The sequence below is a fragment of the Pezoporus flaviventris genome, unplaced genomic scaffold (genome assembly GCF_033815535.1).
Source record: "Pezoporus flaviventris isolate CSIRO_AGI_PZ_B2104156 unplaced genomic scaffold, CSIRO_AGI_Pfla_v1 ptg000025l, whole genome shotgun sequence".
In the NCBI taxonomy this organism is placed as follows: domain Eukaryota; kingdom Metazoa; phylum Chordata; class Aves; order Psittaciformes; family Psittacidae; genus Pezoporus; species Pezoporus flaviventris.
Genome location: NW_026892573.1, coordinates 8,952,286 through 8,971,299, shown reverse-complemented (window position 1 = coordinate 8,971,299; position 19,014 = coordinate 8,952,286). Strand labels below are relative to the sequence as shown.

General features: G+C 43.1%; 1 protein-coding gene across 1 annotated transcript; it reads left to right on the top strand.

The window, feature by feature from the left end:
- Positions 1-1,574: 1,574 nt before the first annotated feature.
- Positions 1,575-15,041, top strand: SLC25A15 (solute carrier family 25 member 15). Its single transcript, XM_061457445.1, has 7 exons — positions 1,575-1,896; positions 3,902-4,026; positions 7,160-7,418; positions 12,243-12,380; positions 12,719-12,888; positions 13,904-14,062; positions 14,831-15,041. Exons 2-7 carry the CDS (start codon positions 3,972-3,974, stop codon positions 14,953-14,955), a joined length of 906 nt encoding a protein of 301 aa, XP_061313429.1. The 5' UTR covers positions 1,575-1,896; positions 3,902-3,971; the 3' UTR covers positions 14,956-15,041.
- Positions 15,042-19,014: the final 3,973 nt, after the last annotated feature.

Genomic DNA, 19,014 nt, shown 5'->3' with positions numbered 1-19,014 from the left:
TGGTCCAGCAGAGTATCTCAAGTATTACTGATCACTGAGGCACATTAGAAACACAGTTCATTTAGCTTTCCATGGGATGCACAGTGTCCTGCTGCTCTCAGCTGGGCACTGCTTCTACATGCCTTATAGCAAGCACTTCACTTAATTGCTAATCAAAAGAAAAGGGGTAAGGGAGAAGGAGGTAGAGTTCTGTGTAGTTTCAGCTGAGGAAGTGGTATTAGCCCTCATCACAGTGGTTTAAGCCACTACTGCTCACTTCATATTGCCAAGAACCTAGGAGCACAAAACTGGTGTCTCAGTTTAGGAAGTCACTTGGAGATCAGCAGCAAATTGCTTACAAATGTATATGTCCAATTTAACGAGCTACAGGCCACTGTCATTTATGCACCTATATAGCTAAAGGTTTTAGCAGATGGCAGAGCAGGAGCACCTTTTTTATTTGTATCTCCACAATTATTTGACTTTTCAATCCCACTAAAGAGGCAGAAAAAAAAAAATCCCTTTACTTTTGTCAGTATCCAAGATGTCAGGTATGTAACTGTAGACTGTAGGAGATTGCAAATGCTGTATATTTAAGTATAAATAGTTGCAAACTTGTATAGCTTGGTCCTCTAATACATGTATTAAACTTAATGGGAATTTTGTATTTTGGAAAAAAGGGAATCACAGCATCATAGAGTGGTTTGGGTTAGAAAGGACCTTAAAGTTCAACTAGTTCCCCATCCAACCTGGCCTTGAACACTGCCAGGGATGTGCTCAGCAGCAACAGGGTTTCTAGGGGGGGGAAGTGCTACTGGATTCGAGCAGCAGCTGCCGCCCGAGTGTTGCCCTCACAGCCAGGAGCACAGCCACCACCGGGCCCCGGTAGGAGCCTCAGAGCCGCCCCGTCTAGGCCTTGGGGACGGGGGCGCGGTGCTGCGGCCTGTGCACCCCAAACCCGGGTCACCGGCCGCTGGGCGTCTCCCCGCCCGCCCGGAGCCGCCTCCCGGGGCCGCCTCCCGGGGCCGGGGGCAGCGCAGGCAGACACCCGCCCAGCGCCTCCCCGGCCCGCGCTTTCCCCGGGCCCGCGGGGGAGCCGCGCCGCCTCCCTCGGCCGCCTATATAGAGGCGGCTGCGGAGCGGCTCGGTCCGGTGGTGTGCTGTGTGGTGAGTGGGGGGAGGCTGCGGCTGCGTGCTCCCCGCTGGGGGGAGGAGCGGACCGGGAAGGAGCGGAGCGGTCTGTGGCCGGGAGCCGGGCAGTCCCGCGGCCTGTGGGCTTGCAGGCAAGCCTGTGGTGCGCCGCGGCCTTAGGGCTCAGCGGTATTGGAGGTCCCCTGGAAAGCTGCGGGCAGCCTCCCTGGAGAGACATGAGGCCGGGGGTGCGGGGCTCGGCCGCCTCCTTCCGCGGCGGGCTTCTGCCATCGCCCCTCCAAGCGCAGGCCGGGGCTTTCCTGCGGTGAAAGCGCGGTGTTCTGGGAGCAGGGATCGCCGCCTGTGCAGCCAAGCCTCCCGCTCCGGATGAAACCTGCCCCGCAGCTTTGCCCGCGGTCTGGCCAGTGAAGAGTCCCCTGCACCGGCCCAGCTGCGTGGTTAGCGCGCTGTTGCAGTGCCGCTGGGGCATGGCCTGCTGTGACCTTGGGGAGTGGAGTTGTAGCCTGCCTTTGTGGGCTCTTGCAAGGAGCTGTGATACCTTATGGGATTGTCACCTGGTGTTTGATGCGTGTGTCAGCCGAGAGTAACGTTTGGGGCTGTGGGTGGAGGACTCGGTGGTACCTGTTCCATTTACTAATGCTGTGTTTCCAGGTTTGAGGTCTGGACTCACTTTGGAAGTAGAGCAGTTTTTGCCTTGCTGTATCTACAAGCAGTTTTTTATCTGCTAGTGTGGCTAGAAATAGGAAAAGAAAAAAGGATAGGTATGTACATACATAATACTGGTTTAGTTTTGACTAAGTTGTAAACCTTCTGAAAGCAGAGATGTGATATTATGGATCAGGAAACTAAACTTTCTTGGCTTTTAAGCCCTACATGTTTGTACAGGCATCTCTGGTTTTCCTTTTGCTGCCAAGCTTTCAGTGTGGGTCACTTGGCATGTGCTCCCTTTGGGGACTGGCACAAGTCAGTAAGCACTCAGCATGATGCAGGCAGTGTACATTTTACTGAATGCAGGCAATTGTTGCTTACTAAGAGTTACCCTCATTCATAGGCTGCCCCACCTAATCTGTTCTTTTCTGCCTTTAAATGAGAAGCAAAACTGGAGTGCTGCGTGAGCACTAATGAGGATAAGGAAATGTAACTTGGTCTTGGAGCATAACATGTGGTCTTGAAATAACATGTAGCATACTTTGCTGTCAGTAGTGAAACAGCTCACATCCGTAATGATAATTTGGGAATAGTATGTGCATTAGTGTCATTTATTACAAGAATAGTGATTGATTTTTTTTTTTAATGCATTATGTTAAGGTTAATGCAACATGTACTGGACATGTGAAGTTACTGCAAACATCTGTGCTTGTCATGTAAAAGTTCTACAAAGGATGAGGTTCATACAGTCTGATTTTTAGTTTTTCTTAATCTTTTAATTTAGCCTATGGGAATTTGTATTTCCTGTTCATATTATCCCAGAATACCTTTTGGCAGGCAGCAGGCTTCAGAAGCAGCATTACAGTAGGTAGAAGAGTGAAAAAAATCCCGTTAATTGATGTACTGTGCTTGAAGTCAGGCTTAAAAGTCAGTGGGGGGCTGATTCATGTGTGTATTTGTGTGTTTGTTAAGACTCATGCAACATTTTTGACAGCACCACCTGCTAAGTGTCTTGCTCAGAAACAGGGTTCTGGAACAGTGAGAGATCATTGACTCAGTGATCTTACTCCAGATAAGCAAGCTTGTTTTAGCTGCTCACCCACCTTGCTGCAGACTTGAGAACTGAATTAATTTGAATGATTTATTTGAAAGTGTTGCCTTTGTATTTCTGCTTTCCAGCTGCCTTCCTGAAAGTTGCGGTGTAATTCTTATTTATAATATGCTATCGTGTGAGAGACTTGCACTGGGAACGTGACAGCCAGAAACAATTCTAGGTGTTCATATTCATTCGCTTTCTACTCATATCTTCTGAGAGCCACGTAGAAATACCTGATGTGTCTTAATTTATAGTTTTCTTGGCTGCTGTTCACCATGATGAGAGCAATTCTGTTTTGCTCTATAGGTGGGGAGCTGAGATGGGGTGGGGAAATATTCTTGCCAGCTAGCCTTATACACCTGATGGAGACTATGTTTCTATGAGAAAGCATAGACCCAACTAGATTGGAAAAGACCTTCAAGATCATCAGGTCCAACCTTTACCCCAGCACTGCGAAGTCCACCACTAAACTATATCACTGAGGGCCTCATCTTCACAGTTTTGAACACTTCCAGGGACAGTGATTCCACCTGGGCAGCCTGTTCCAATGCCTGACCACCCTCTCGGTGAAGAAATTTTACCTAATATCCAGTCTTAAGTATCCCGTGGTGCAGCTTGAGGCCGTTGCCTCTTGTCCTGTCACTCCTTTACTTGGAAAAAGAGATCAGCCATCTCCTCTCTCCATTCTCCTTTCAGGCAGTTGTAGAGATGGAAAGGTAATGCTCAACACTCTTCCCTGGAGGTGCTCTGCTTTCATTTGGGAGATCCAGGGAGACTAGAAGCTGGAAAGCCCAAGTAATTTGAAGCTGGGCAGTGATACTCCAGAGGACTTGTATAATGTGGCAAGACTAGTCAGTCAAATTACAAATATGCCAAGTTGCAGTCTTGGGGACAAGCATTTTCTGCCTCTAAATGGCATTGAAGAAGGTAAATTGAAGAGTGGAAGTGAAAGCATTCATGTGATGCTTCTACCTGTCAGTTATTGTGACAAATCATGTATGCTACATCTTTCTTTTCCCTCAGAAGACAAGTACCTCCACATCTGCCAGGAAAGAGGAGACTTCACTCTGAAGTAACTGATAAACAAGTTTGAAGCATGAAGATCAACTCTGCTATTCAGGCCGCTATTGACCTCACAGCAGGAGCTGCAGGTAATGCTGGAGAGAACTTAATTGCACAGAATTTCTTAGGGACAGTTTCATTGCCTCTGACAACTGTAAAAGCAGTTTCCTGATGCTATAAAAAGCCTCACTTTCCGTGTTTTAAGGACATCGAGATGAAGCAGTTGATCTCGGCCAGTGTTGTAACTGCATCATTATTGCTGCTCCCTAGTGAAATCCCTGCCACACAGTGGAAGTGTAACCCTTATTTCAGACTAGAGTTTTCCAGAGGAAGATTTAAGTTTCAGTGTTGGTTCTTACACTTACAGGAGTTTAAAAATCACTCACGAGTAGAATTTTGGAATGAACTCAACTGTGTGAGTGATTGAGGTGCTGCTTTTGTCACAGGAACACTGTAACCAAACTGGGCAAGAAGAGGCTATCTGAAGAGTTACTGGCTCAGACAACATCCTGGTGTGAATCTTTAAAAGCTGGGAAGCTCAGTAATAGGACTGATGATGATGAGCTCACTTAACGAACTTCCCCTTCAGTCTGGTCTGTGATATAAAGTTTTGTTGGACCACTTGTGACAGTCACAAATGTGGAAGCAGTTTCATTGTCTCATTAACATTACCATGTTGGTAATGTCTGTGGCTGCCAGATTAATTATTTACCTCTACCAGAGAAAAGGGGTCTCTCACTCAAGCTGGCAGTGTTTTATCAGGAAAGGAGGAAGGGAAGATTTGTCTAGTGATACTGTTCTGTGCCCGCATTCAGGCTAACAGGGCATGCGCTTGAGGTTTGCCTGGGTTTTGGCAGTAGAGAATCTTCGAACTAATTATGCTTATTTCTTCTCTGGTATAGTTCTTTCTTCAGACAGGATGGAGGAATTCAGACCTTTTTCAGCATGACTTCAGTAATCCTAAATCATTGTTCTTGTTCTTTTTCTTTGCTACTTTACTCTGCAGTAAAGATACAGCTTTACTGTTCCTCTAATATTTATTTCCCATATTATTTCCACATACTTGCTTTGTACTGCTTATGTTCATTGGTAGTGCTCATTTCTGTGTTAGGTGTGTGTCTGCACCCTTTAGAGAGTGTATTTAACTAGTCAAACAGGTAGTTCCTCCAGCAAATGCGTGACCTGGTTTTACCTTTCTCTCTGAATGCAGTCTCCACTAGCTGATAAGTAATGACATACAGGGGCAAGTACATTCTGAACAAGAATAAATAAATCATTTAGCTGCCTGTGGGTCAAAGTCCTTTGCCTAGGATCTGAGCAACCGCTGATCACTTCTTTGATTAAGTATGACTCTTTCTCCACTGTTCCCATCTTACTATGAGAGCTGCATTTTTCTAAATGTTCAGGCAGGGTTGACTAATTTTTTTTCAGGTTTATTTGGTTTTGTTGTTTAGATTTTTTTAGATTCCTTATTCCTGGCTAGAAGAATTATTCTTCCCTTTAATAGTTCAGACATTAACTGGGACTCTTGGTCTTTACCTTGAGGTAGAAGTTCATGGCTGGAGTTTACTTGTGCCACCTCCAATAAGAGAGTCCTTTCTCTTTTTGGAACAGCTATTCAGAGTCAACTCCCAATTTTTAAGCTTTGCATTCCTAAAACCATGCCTGGATTTCTTGGGCTTCTTCCAACAGTTGCTATTCTATACATGTGAATGTTTTACATCTGCCTTCACATCGGAACCTAGTATTTGTCCTGTAGATTAACATCTAGGTGACTTCTGTGCACATAAACATTGGCTAAGCCCTTCCAGCTCTGCTTTTCATCTGAGGCTTCCATGAATGTTACTGGTCTGAGCCAGCTGCTGCTCTCCTTGGTTATCTGTTCCAGAGCAAGAAGCTGTTTGTGCTTCTTTGCATGATTTGCTCTCAAGCTTTTAATGATCCATCTGATTGAGAATGAGGTTTAATGACAGTTAGATCTTGAGCAACAACTATGTGACACAAATGTGTTTGCAAAGAGTAAAAGTCATTGAAAATAATCCTGGTTAAACAAATGCTTAGTCTTCCTCTCCCCACTTAGAAGAAAAATAACTAATTTTAATTGGATTCATACATTTGTTCCTATTTTAGTTTCTTTACAGTATCTGCATTTGCAGATAATTATTTCAATTTTATAGATGAAAAGGCATCTCGTTAACTTGCCCTCTTTAAGGTATAAGCATGTCAACTGTGCTTTCATTAAAGATCAGCTTCTAGTTTAGGATGGTTCTTTTATCCTTTTTTGGTTATTTTGGTCTAGGATGGTTCTTTTACTAGAAAAGCAAAACTATAAAGTCTATATAAGGTACACCTATTATATGCTTTCTGCTAGGTGTTGGCTTCTAACAGGTTGCTGTCAGCATACACTGGTATTTCTTACTGAAAAAGTGTAATGTTAGCTCTTCTGCAGACTACTGAATTGAGTTGGATCTGTGGAAGAACAGATTTGCACTGTTGACAAAGTGGTGGTTGATGAAACTGATGGAAATATTTTGAGTTTTCAGGGTATTGACCTTGCTCTTGAGTTTGGAAAAGATTACACGATAAGAAACTTTGCCCTTTTCCAGTTTATACTGGACACTATATTCCAGAATGTAGGAATAAATGTACATAAAAATCATCTGGACTTTTGAAGTAAAGGGCTTGAGTCTTTGGTTATCAATTCACAGTGTTTCATCAGTTTTTGACACTCTCAGCAGTATTCTCTTGTCCTGGAGGAATCTTTGCCTCACTTGATAACAAATCTTCCATTTTTTTTTCTTTTATTATCAAGAGAACATGAAATCAGATGGTTTTTGATTTTGTGATTCACTGCAGAAATGAGAAAAGGAAAATGCTGCTTTAACTCGTTAACACAAGTGACTTGATTGCAGAACAATACCTCTAATTCGGAACCATTTATGTAAGTGATCAGATTCATTTAGTTGCCTGCTTTGAGGAAAGTAAAGAAATGTTTAATGAGAATCAAGCTGTTACTGCTCTTATGCCTGATTTTTCTTCTTTGGGTAACTAAATCCACCACTGACAATCGCTGCCATTGTGTTAAAATCAGTGCACTTGTCTTTTCCTGTGGAGAATTAACTCATCTTTTTCTGCGTAATTTTGCTAATAATGGTGTTTGTCTGTAGATGTTTGAGTTGTGGTAACCTTCAGCCACCCTCGTAACTTCCACTGCTTGCTTAGGTGGGACAGCATGCGTGGTGACTGGCCAGCCCTTTGACACTGCAAAGGTGAAGATGCAGACATTCCCAGACATGTACAAAGGACTTGTGGACTGTTTCGTGACAACCTATAAGCAAGTGGGGCTTCGAGGCTTCTACCAGGGAACCACACCAGCACTTCTAGCCAACATCGCGGAGAACTCCGTTCTGTTCATGTGCTATGGATTTTGCCAACAGATTGTGAGAAGAATTGTTGGAGTGGACAGGAAAACAAAGCTCAGGTTAGTAATAGAAATCTGCTTCACATTTTAAAATAAATAAATAAAAAATCATGCAACTATTGTACTGTCAGGGTGCAGCTCATGTCCTAGACCTGCCTCTGCCAGTATGCACTGTAGTAAGCTTTGTGCTAGGATACAGTGCTTAACTGCAACAGAACCATCTACTTGTCACTGCAGCTGCCTAGTTTAGATAACCACACGTTAACTGGAATACTTAAGACCTAGAATGTTCTTACCAAAGGGACTGAGCATTGCAACACCTGAAAGTTGCTATTCCCTTGATCTCTAGCTGTTCTGATTTTGCAGGGGAAGTAGTGGCTCTTCTCTTAGGGGGGTGTACTAAGGGGAAAGAGCACTTTTCTAATATTGTCTTTATTTAAGTTTCAAAAGCTTGAATGGAATGGTGTCAAGACCAAATATTTAGTTTTACGGTGTGACTGGCAATAAGTGGTTATCTGAAGAATGACAAGGGATTGTTTAATACTCTGAGTCCTCTGCCAGGCTGTGTTCTTAGTTCAGAGGATTTATTTATCATGGTATGATCCCATCAGTAACTGGACAACAGCACTTGTCCAGTCTCCTCTAGAATTCTTGAAAGCTCCTTGCATCTGCAGTATGCTTTGGCAGAGTTCTGCAGGTGATAGCCATTAGTTCTGTAACTGTTGATCCATAGCCACTGTCTGCATGCTACCTGGGATCTTGCAGACCTCTATCCATTGCTCTGTGCCCCTCTTCCCATCTGAGTATTTTCCTGGATGGAAGGATCCTAGCCCTCCTAGCCAGTGAGCACTGAATCTGTTCACAGAATCACCGAATCATTATGATTGGAAGGGACCTCTGGAGATCATCTAGTCCAACCCCACTGCCAAGGCAGTGCCACTTAGAGCATGTTACTCAGGAACGTGTCCAGGAGCATTTTGAATGCCTCCAGTGAGGGAGACTCCACAGCCTGCCTGGGCAGCTCTGCCACTCTCAATGTAAAGAATTTCTTCCTCATGTTGAAGTGAAATTTCTTGTATTTTAGTTTATGGCCATTGCTCCTTGTACTGTCACGGGGCACCACTGGGAAGAGTCTGGTGCCATCCTCCTGGCACCTGCCTTTGAGATATTTATATGCATTAATGAGATCCCCTCTCAGTCTCCTCTAGGCTAAACAGCCCAGCTCCTGCAATCTCTTCTCGTAAGAGAGATGTTCCTGTAGCTGTCTTTGTCTTTCTCTGGAACTCTTGTACTGTGTCTGGGCTTCTAGCTGGTAAGACCAGAGCTGTGCGGGGTATTCAGGGTGTGATCACGTCATGGATGTATGCACTGGCATAACAATCGTCAGCTCTTTCTAGCTAGGATGGCTTTTCTCCAGGTGCACCACTCTAGAGCCGTCAGTGGTCCAGCAGTCTGTGTGCCTTACTGTTGCCCATTTCTCAAGGTATATCGTCTGTGCAGCACTGAGAGTATCTGCACCTTCTCCATCCTTGTGCTGTTCCACAATGTATAAAAGACTTCTCATACCATCCTAACTCCACTCAGAGTCACGCAAGGTTACCCACACTTAGCTTTTTATTAATAGCTGTGTTCTGCCTCTGTCACATCTATCCAAATAGAGGTAGCTGAGGAGGCCTTAATTCTCCATTTAAGATCTCTGCCATGATATGGGTAGCTATCTAGGTACAAGACAAATATTTTAAAGTGGCATTAAGTGAGGTGTTCTTCTGTCACATATTAAGATATGCTGTATCTTAAGACTGAGGCCAACTATGAGGGAATATGAAGTGATGAGGAAACAAATTATATTAATTGCTTTCTACTTGCATTCTTTTTCACTGTTTTCTGGTAGTTGAGATCTCAGCTGAGACAGAGCTGTTTCCACTTTCTTAGATCAGCTTACAGACCCCTTATCTTATTCTGCCCACTAAAATGAGGAAGCAGGCCTACCAACAGCATGCTTTGCTTCTTAACTGTGTTTTTCAATCCTTTTGGGAGGTAGACCACAGGTTTGCAGGGGTCCTAGGATCATCTCTTGATGTGACTGAGACAGCATGTTTCTGGTGCATGTAGGAGAGGTAGCACAGGAAGCTTTCAAACAGTATGCGTATGGGTACTACACCATGTCTTTGGAGTAGGATGCAGAATGGGAAGTTAATTTGAGTATGTAGTAATAGCAAGTACTTCTGACATCTGACCCTTCTTTCCTTGGTCAGGTAGTGGTACTTTCCAGATCCAGGATGGCTGTTTAATGCATCATTGATTGAAGAGCAAATACTGTGACAGCATGGCTGTGCTAGGACAAAACACTTAAAGGGTTTAAGCTTACTTGAAAGATTTCTCCCTTTGTGCTGTTCCCTTGATCCCTTCATCTGGATCATTGTAGGGACATCTTACAGGTGCATGTGTGAGAGAATTGTATTGACATGGCCTGCAGTGGCGCCCTGAGTACATGTAGCCTGTCCAGGACATTCATACTCATTGTGGGAGAGTTGGAAAGTCTTTGTAGTGTGCTGTAAGGGTGGGAAGAAACCCTGATGAGGTGGCTAACCTTGAGACATGAAGTTAATAACTATAATTGCCTTCATTGCCTCTGCTGTTTAAAAACTGTCATACTGTCTTAGCCTGAATAAGCAAATCTATCAAGTCACAAACTGAGGTGAACCTGACCATTTTTCTTACCCATATATAAGAAATTCCTTGTCACTTTCCCATTATTTTATAATGTTTGAGATGTCTCAAATCCAGCTATCATAGTTTGGTTTTGCTCACTTTTCAGTTGTAGCTTTAAGCAACTTGGAAATAAGCTTCCCTGGCCTTCCTGTGTTTAGGGATACCCTGGTCAGTGTGTGAAGCCTTGCAAACAGTTCCAAGGACAGTTACAAAACAACACGTTTTCGAGTTAGGGGAATAAATGCCACTAATACATGAATCAGAGAAAACAAATGGAGAGAAAAATGCTAAATTCCTTTTATCTTTAACATCTGTTAGTCCAACCATTTCATTCCATGCTAAAGCCTAAACTGAGATAACCAGAGAAGTGCTAAAATCCATTTGTCTTTAAATGCCCATTTAGTCTGACCAAACTGATCTCATTCTGTGCCAAAATCTGAACTGGAATAACTGTTATCCTTGTTCACCTCAGTTTGACTTTCTCAGTACATGACTGGTCATCTTCAGCATGTAATTTTCTTTGGAGGAAAAAGAAGTCCACCAAGATTAATGCCTTTTATAGAAGCAGCAGCAGTGTTAAGGGCAGGATTCTGGCTCCTGTGATGTGTGATCAAAACTCTCCCATCCAGAACAAATACTGAATTAGGCATTGTGAGTTGAAAGGTAACTCAAAGAGGATTCAAGGCTTATCACCTCTGCAGTGAGGTTCACGGTATTAAAGACCAAAGCCTAAACAGTGCATCTAGTTGAATTTGTATGTAGAACTAAACATTAACAGGCAAAAGTAGAGAAGATCTGAATTATGGATAAATCTATTCTTTTATGTACACGTGACAGAATTCCTTTCATCTGATAGCATCTGATTTTTTTTTCTCTCCTGAAGGACAAAGGATCCTGTGCACTCTTTAGTGCATAGTTAGAAGGTACCTATTCCATATTTTCTTATCCTTATTTTTCAGAGTGTAACCTTACTGCCTTGCTCTAGCTCATAACTTAATGACTGCAGGGCTCAGCCACATACTGTATTTTTAACTCTGCATTCCTCTTGTCTTGAACTTTAGTGGGTTACATTTCAGATCTCTGTTCTGCCAAGCTCATACTGCAAGAGGGCTGTGCAATGAATGTTGTCATTTCTTATTTACTGCATATTATTCAGATGCTGCTCTGCAGGCAGTTACTGATTCCTCCCACTTTGACAGTTCTAGTCACTGCCGTATCTGAATATGTCACAAGCTTTGCTTCATGTCACAGCTTTAGTTCTGTGATGCTTCTGTAAGACAAAAAGCTGTAGCTTTAATCTCCGATACTACAGATGTATGAAACTGCTGGACACAGGGAAAACGTCTCCTTTGTATGGAAAGAATTTCTGTGTCCCAATGAGGTCAGGCTCAGCTGACTCCCCAGGAAAGAAGAGAGAAGTTCCACTTGTTCTGTGCTATTGTGCAGGTCTTGTCTAGCACACCAGTGTTTGTAGGAGCCTGTTTAGAGCTATGTCATACTCATAAAGCAGTATGAGTCTGAGTCTTTGAGTCATGGCAGTTTAGCAGCCCAGACTTGACGATTTCACCACAAAGTAAGCCCTAGTTTTGGAATACTGTGAGTCAGTGTAGATTACAGTGCTGTCTTGTTCAGTGGTGTGGTTTGTTTGTGCTGCCTCTGATTCACGTAGTTTTGTCCATGACAGCACATCCATAGAAATATTATAGTGGTCCCTTATGCCTTGCTTACAGATTTCTAGCATCTTCCACTGAAAACCTGTATTAATACTGGCAAGGTGACTTTAAAAACACTGATCTTTATATGAGGTGATTATTGTTCTTTTTGAGTACCGAGAAGTTGTCCAATAAAACAAGTCTATGGAAATATTTATAAAAATCTAAGAAGGCAAAGATTTGATAGTGCTTATTGTGCAGCAGTCACTGAAGTGTAGCAAAAAGGGTAAAGGTTGGAGCTTATCTTCAAGTATCTTTGAGCTGTGTATGAAGATGAAATGAGCTAGGTTTTTATCTGACTAGTTCAGGTAACTGATGTCTTCCTGGAGATTCTTTCCCTCAAGACTGTCAGTTTGTCTTGATATTTAGAGTACAGGTTCAGGGAGCTGATCACAGGTGCAGTGGTTCCACTGCACTCGGGGTCAGTGCCCAAATAACTTCAGCAGTTTCTCTCTCACAGTGATCTGCAGAATGCTGCTGCAGGCTCCTTTGCCTCTGCCTTTGCCACCCTTGTCCTCTGTCCTACAGAGCTGGTGAAGTGCCGGCTGCAGGCCATGCATGAAATGCAGTTGTCAGGAAAGATAATCCAGGGACACAAGTAAGTATACTGTTTACAAGTAAGTATTCAGTATCTCTGAAACCCTTTTATGTGTATCTTTTATTTTTGTGTATCGGTTCAGGGTCACATTTGTAAGTGCACTGTTAACCAGACAAGAGCTGTGCCTGGGAGGGTTGCAGCCTGGGGATTTTTCATGTATTGGTAAAGCTGGATGCCAGTGAGGGGCTCCCAGCAGGATCTTGTTCTAAGTCTTACCTGAATTCTGGTGTCTGTGCAATGGATCTAACCCTTAACTGTTACTGCAGTTGCCAGTTGTTCTGTAACCTTCTCATTATCTGCCTATTAAACATCACTAACTGGATCAACCTCTCTATCAGTACAGTTTGGTCAGTAGTGAAGGGTGTTATTCAAAAGGATGGTCCCCTTGGATTTTACCGTGGCCTGTCGAGCACTTTGCTGCGGGAAGTCCCAGGCTATTTCTTCTTCTTTGGAGGGTATGAACTGAGCCGGACTTTCTTTGCCTCTGGGAGATCAAAAGATGAATTAGGTATGGTGCCTCTTTTTCCATGTGGATTTTAGCATGCTGTTGTGGGGGACATAAAGGAGAGGGGGGGCATATTTTCCCTGAAAATACACTAATGAGGCACAGTAGCTATAAAGTAAAATGAAGGAAACTGGGCATCTAAAATATGGAGTTCTGCGTTTTGTGTGTATATATAGTAATGAATTCTTGAAGTGACCACTTTGCAACAGAGCAGTATTTTAAATGGAGAATAAATACACTGAGCTAACATTAACACTATGAAAATACCTAAATATCTGACCCTGATGTAACACAACTCTGAACTATTTCATTTCAGCAGCTGTTTAGAGAGAATCTGAAGTCTTTAGCTATATCAGGTGTGTTCAACTGTATGCTGAAATGTGTGCTGACCATGAGATGTAATGACAATGCTAGTGAGAGAACACTGAAAATTAGACATGAACAAATGAGAGGCCAGAATAAAGATGGTTTGTCTCCTGCTGAAAGACTGAACAGTCATACTTTGTCTTGATGTTAAAATTTCAGTCAAGATTTCAGCTGCACACATTCTCTTGTGGTAAACAAATACCTGGTCTGAAACACAAAATGAGGGTTGCATTATGAAAAATGACTGGCCACAAAGTAACTTCACTGTACCAATAAATCTCTGTATAGGTGATTAGTGACCTTGTGTGAAATAGTTTAGAGTAACATCAGTTAGCCTTCAAAAGTGATTACAAGTGTGAAAGGAAAGGAGTTAATTTAGTTAATAGTCAGAAGAGAATTCCAAGTTATGCTTATTTAGCATGGCCAGTAATCTAAGAAGCACTCCTTATAACCTTTGAGCTTTCTAGTTAGATTTGCAACTTACCAGTGGCTTAAGATTAACTTCAAGGCTTGTAGGGGAAGCAGAAACTTTTGTCATAAGCCGGTTCCTTTGATAAGCAGGTTTTCTTCTGTTTCTATAGATGAAATAAATGTGATATTTATGTTGGTGAATATTTCTGTGGTGTTTATAAAACTTATTTCTTAACTTTAGGTCCCATTCCTCTGCTACTAAGTGGAGGTTTTGGAGGCAGCTGTCTGTGGATTGCTGTGTATCCTGTGGACTGTGTCAAATCTAGAATTCAGGTTCTTTCAATGGCTGGAAAACAGACAGGCTTTATGGGAACATTTGTAACTGTTGTGAGAACTGAAGGTGAGTATGCAGCATATCAACTGCATCTCTAGGGCTGCACATTGAAATCTCTACCCTCCCCAAACACAAAAAAAATTGCTTAAGAAATGTCCACTGATGATGTGTTGGAGACACTTCTAACTAACAGAAATACTGATGCCTTATGTAGTCTGGACAGCTTGGAATCTAGAAATTGAGACCATGCCTCTTGGTTCAGGAAACAATTCACTTAAAGCTAACAAAAGCTCAGTAGGCATTAAAAGCAGATAAAGGAATGAGCTCTATTCCCCATGACCAAACCTGTCCATGAAAATTGAAGGGACTGGTTCAAATTCAGAATAAAATTTTTTTCACCTCTAGAAGTTAATATACGGCTGACTGAGGGCTGTTTGATAAATCAGGCCTATCTAGCCTGGCAACTTGGGGCATCTACCTCAGTGCCTAATCTCTGGAAAAGACCTGTGCCATGCGCTTCAGAAGACAGTGTAAGAATGTATGTGGCAGCAGATATGAATGCTAGCCCTGTTGCTAGGGAAGATACTCACCAGAGCATACCTAAGATGAGCTTCAAACATAAGCACTTAAATGGCTAAACTCATGTTACAACTCTAGATGCTCTGGGCATATCAATATCCAGTAACGCTACAGTTAGCAGCTACACGAGTGAGTTCAGCACTCTGTGCCCCTAAAGGCAGAAGCATTACTTCAGTATCCTTTGAAGGTACAAGCAGTGGTTAACGCAGATAGGCAGGTAAATAAATTGCTAACTGGCTCTGATTTCATTTCCAGGTGTACTTGCCTTGTATTCTGGACTGAAGCCAACTATGATCCGTGCATTCGTGGCCAATGGGGCACTGTTCCTTGCCTATGAGTACAGCCGAAAACTTATGATGAAACAAGTAGATTCTTACTGATACCTTCTAGCAGGTGGAAAATGAAAAGCTGTTTAAGGATCACTTAAGTAAAGGATCAAAAACCTGTAGATCACATCATGGTCTGAGCAGGAACTCAGCTGCAGTTTAAAATTTGTAATCTTTTAAATTCAGGTGATTTTATAGAGATATGTACATTCTGATTGAATTGGCCCAGCAGAACTATCTCCATCTTGCAGATTCTGCACTTAGGTACATTACATGTCATAATGTATTTTCCTGACCTGTAATGGTGCTAAAAAAAAAGACTTATGTTGACCTCCTGTTGGGTTTACTGTAACACACAGCGGTGGGCTGTGACTTATTCAAGCAAAAGCACTGCTTCTAAGGCTGTGCTGTGGTGGTGAATTCTCCCATTGTTGCTAGCAAGTGTCTGACTCTAAAGCACAGCAGTCATATCTAATGTTGGTGAATATGCAGATGCCTCAGCTTGACTCCTGCCCTTCTTCCCTGTGACTTTCCAAGGTCACAGCAGTTGGTGTCTACCTGTGTACTCTGTCCAAGTAAATGGGCTTACAGAAGTAGGAAGTGTTCACGCCCTGCCTTGTACTTATCTGACTTAAGAGTCAGAGACCTGCCTGCATTTGAGATAAAGACATGTAGTTACTGGATTTAAGGAGTTCATGCAGCATCTCATTATTTTCAAAGTCCTTTCAAGTGCTGGAGTATGCTGAGCACCTCTGAATTGAGCACTTAAACTAAGGGAGACTGCTGGAAATAGCTGCAGGCTCTGAGCACAGAATTGTAACTGTGCAAGCTTGTGTCTGAGTCACCTTGACATGCACGAGTCCATGTGCTTGGAAGATGGGATGCCAAAGAGGAGCAGGAAGCCAGAACTGAGTTTTTAAAAGCAACTGATGCTATGGTCTCTGTGGTGTAGCACACAGTTGCTTGGGCTGGAGTCCTGCCATTTGCTGTATCTATTCAGTAGAGTGGAAAAAGCTCATATGACTGGATAGCTTATATCACCTTCAGGCCTGGGGGCATGCCTGCTTGGTCATGCTACTTGGTGAAATACATAGTTAGTGTTACCCAAAATGATGTTACACCTATTTCTAGATGCCACTTTAATTTTTTTAAAGAGGATGCTCTTTATACAAGCATGCTGTGCCTCATAAGAAGCAGCTACTGCAAAGGCAGAGCAGGTCTCAGCAATACAATTCAGGATTGAGGAGTTGTACAGAGGGATGGTTGTAGGGTTTAAGTGTCAGTCCATGCCTGTGGAGAACACAGAGCCATTTGACCCACCATGATCATCATTGGTATGCACAGGGTACCAGCTTGTCACAGCAACTGGAGTTTGTCAGTGATTGGCAACAGCTACAGGTCTAACAGCTCAGTTCTGCATGTTACAGTTCTCCTTTCAGATTCTAGAAATGGGAAAAAGCTTTAGGTACAGATGAAAGCATCTCAGTAACTACTGCCTCTTGCAGTGGAGCCAGGGTTCACTTAACACTGCACTGTTACAGCCTTCTTGATGAAAGGCATGTGCTGCAGTTCCAGAAACTCTTGCCTCTCCAGCCTTCCTGTGCAGCAGGAACTGTTCATCTCCCTTTCATACACCCATGAGAAGAGGCAGATTTAAAGCAGGGCATGGCTGAAGAATCTTCAGTGGCTACTGCACCAATTTGCCTTGCTTGACTGGTGCACATGGGGAATGATACTGTGCATCATCAGTACTTTATACCAAATGTTCAAATAATTCAGGTAGGAAGATGAGGCTTTAACAGAGTTGCTAGAATGTCCCTTTCCAAAGTTGTACTATTTCTCTTGGCTAGACATTTATATGCGCTTCTGCCAGTTACAAAAAGGCAAGGACTGACTCCAGATCAGTGGAATACTTCAATCTATTTCTTAGATTTGTCTTTGCTTTCATTTTTTAAAGCTCATGGTTGCAGTTTTTAATAGAAAAGTTGAAGCTTCAAAAGAAGCAGGGTATTTAGAACTGAACATACAACAAGAAGCCCATGGCTGAAATAAACAGGCAGTTTGAGTTTCTTGTTTGAAGGTGATGTAAGCAGTAATTTTTCTGGTCACAGCTACTTCAGCTGTAACATGTATCAGTTGTTCAGCTAAGAACTTCATGATGTTGATACAGGATTTCATGGTAATAAAGTCTGATTTGATTAACCGAGTGCCTGACAGTTGTTTGTGCAACAATGCTTAACAAGCTTGTCTTGCTTAAGTGCAAAGAGAGGTTGAAGTCAGTTTCACTCCTCTTCCAGAATTAAAGTGCTTTTGCAGTCAATGGATGGAAAAAGCCCTTAAAATCACAGCTCTAACAAGGTGCTGTGAAACAACTGCAGATTTTTCTTAACCTACTATGGAAACTAAAGCCTCTAGTTCAGCTTTTGGCCTAGTGCTTTGTTAAAAGCAGTCAGTTGTAATATTAAGGTTCAACTCAACTTCCAAGTTCTTAGATTGCAGATTGGCATGATGCACACTGTAAGGGTAAGTCTCCTGCCAGCATTACCATCTTCTGAGCAGTGGTTCTTGGCTCTCAGGAAAAATGTAGTATCTCCCTTACACAGTTTGTTACTCATTCCTGTTTAAACAGGAATGAACAACCTGACTTGCTGTTTCAGCCTTCATTGCTGCTACACAAAGAGATTAGTTTACTCCATAGGCAGGAAGACAGCTGTCCTTAACTGCCGTACAAGCTCTCAGAAAGGGCATCCTAGGACAGCAATATCAAATTGCCTGAGCTAAGCCAAAAAACTCAATCATCAGCCAGTTCTGGCTGCAGTAAAATGACATCCTCTTTCAGCTCCTAGTACATTCAGTGCAGGCAGACCTTGGCTGCCTTCTTGCACCATCACCCTCCACTGATACAGCTGTGGTCACTCCTGTGTAAGCAGGAATCTCTTCCTTTTCTCGTACCAGAGATAGGGGTTACATTAACTTTGCCAGCTTACCCCTTGGCCTTGAGGAGTAGTTCCTTAGGTTTATGTGCAACACATGCAGTCTCTTAAGCAACACTAGTCTGAGGAACAGCACTGCACAATTTGAACCTTTGCAGCAAAGGCTAAGCTGCAGCAGCAGACTCCAGAGCCAGCAAATCAGTTCTGACCCTCTGCTCATACCTATCACAGCTGTCAGAGCTGACATGGCATCTCGCATCCAATCTCATGTTCCCAGTACAAGAAGAGCAGTGACATAGTGAAGCAAGTCAAGCAGAGGACAAGGATGGATAGTGAAGACCGAGTTTGCCAACCCATAACAAAGCTGAGGAGAGCTCTTGCTGCCACCTACAGTCACCTCCTTCATGGGAGGGGATGGAGCCAGGTACTTCTGGAGATACACAAGAGCAGGACAAGATGCAGCAGCTACAGTCTGCAACATGCAAAATCCCAGTCTGGAAGAAAAAGCAGTGATTAATTCTTCTGCAAGAACCCTATCTAGGGAGATATACATAACTGGTTTGTGAGCCACCTCTAGCTGGATCTGTTTTGCAAAGGAGCTTGGGCTACATGTGACAGGCTCACTCTATCCTGCACCTAGAACTGCAGACGGTGGAACACTGCTGGTCATTCAAGCCTCCACACTTGAAGTGCTGAAAGCAGCAGCTTCCAACACTGTGGGACCTTCCAACAGCTGATTCAGGGAAATCTTACTTCATTAATTAGGTATTAGCTATGGAAAGCTATGTCCCTCCCCCCATAACTCTTAGATCCTAACAATAAGACAACTACAGAAGCAACAGCTCAACACATGTTTCTCAAGGAAGACATGACGAGTCTCTACAGAAGAGCACATTGTTGTGCTCACAAGCTGATGAGATCCAGGGTTTGGGCATATGGCCGTCTCAGCCCTCTGCAGGTAAGAGAAACACCAGAGGAGCAAACCACCCCCAGAGTCAGCTCCCAGGCTAGAGTGTTTCTCAAAACCCTACAGCACTGGATTTCTGATAAGTGGTTCAGTACCAAGACCTCTACTGGTACAGTAGACAATGTCTCCCTTCAGATTCCAATATTCTACTGACCTGTGGAAAACCCTGATGCTGAAGGAAGGTGTGTCAGATTTTTCCAGCAGCCTCTTGCA

Coding starts and splice junctions, on each gene's coding strand:
- SLC25A15 (XM_061457445.1), top strand. CDS start 3,972: ATGAAGATCAACTCTGCTATTCAGGCCGCTATTGACCTCACAGCAGGA. Junction 12,381..12,718: donor AAGATAATCCAGGGACACAA/GTAAGTATACTG, acceptor CCTCTCTATCAG/TACAGTTTGGTCAGTAGTGA. Junction 14,063..14,830: donor AACTGTTGTGAGAACTGAAG/GTGAGTATGCAG, acceptor TTTCATTTCCAG/GTGTACTTGCCTTGTATTCT.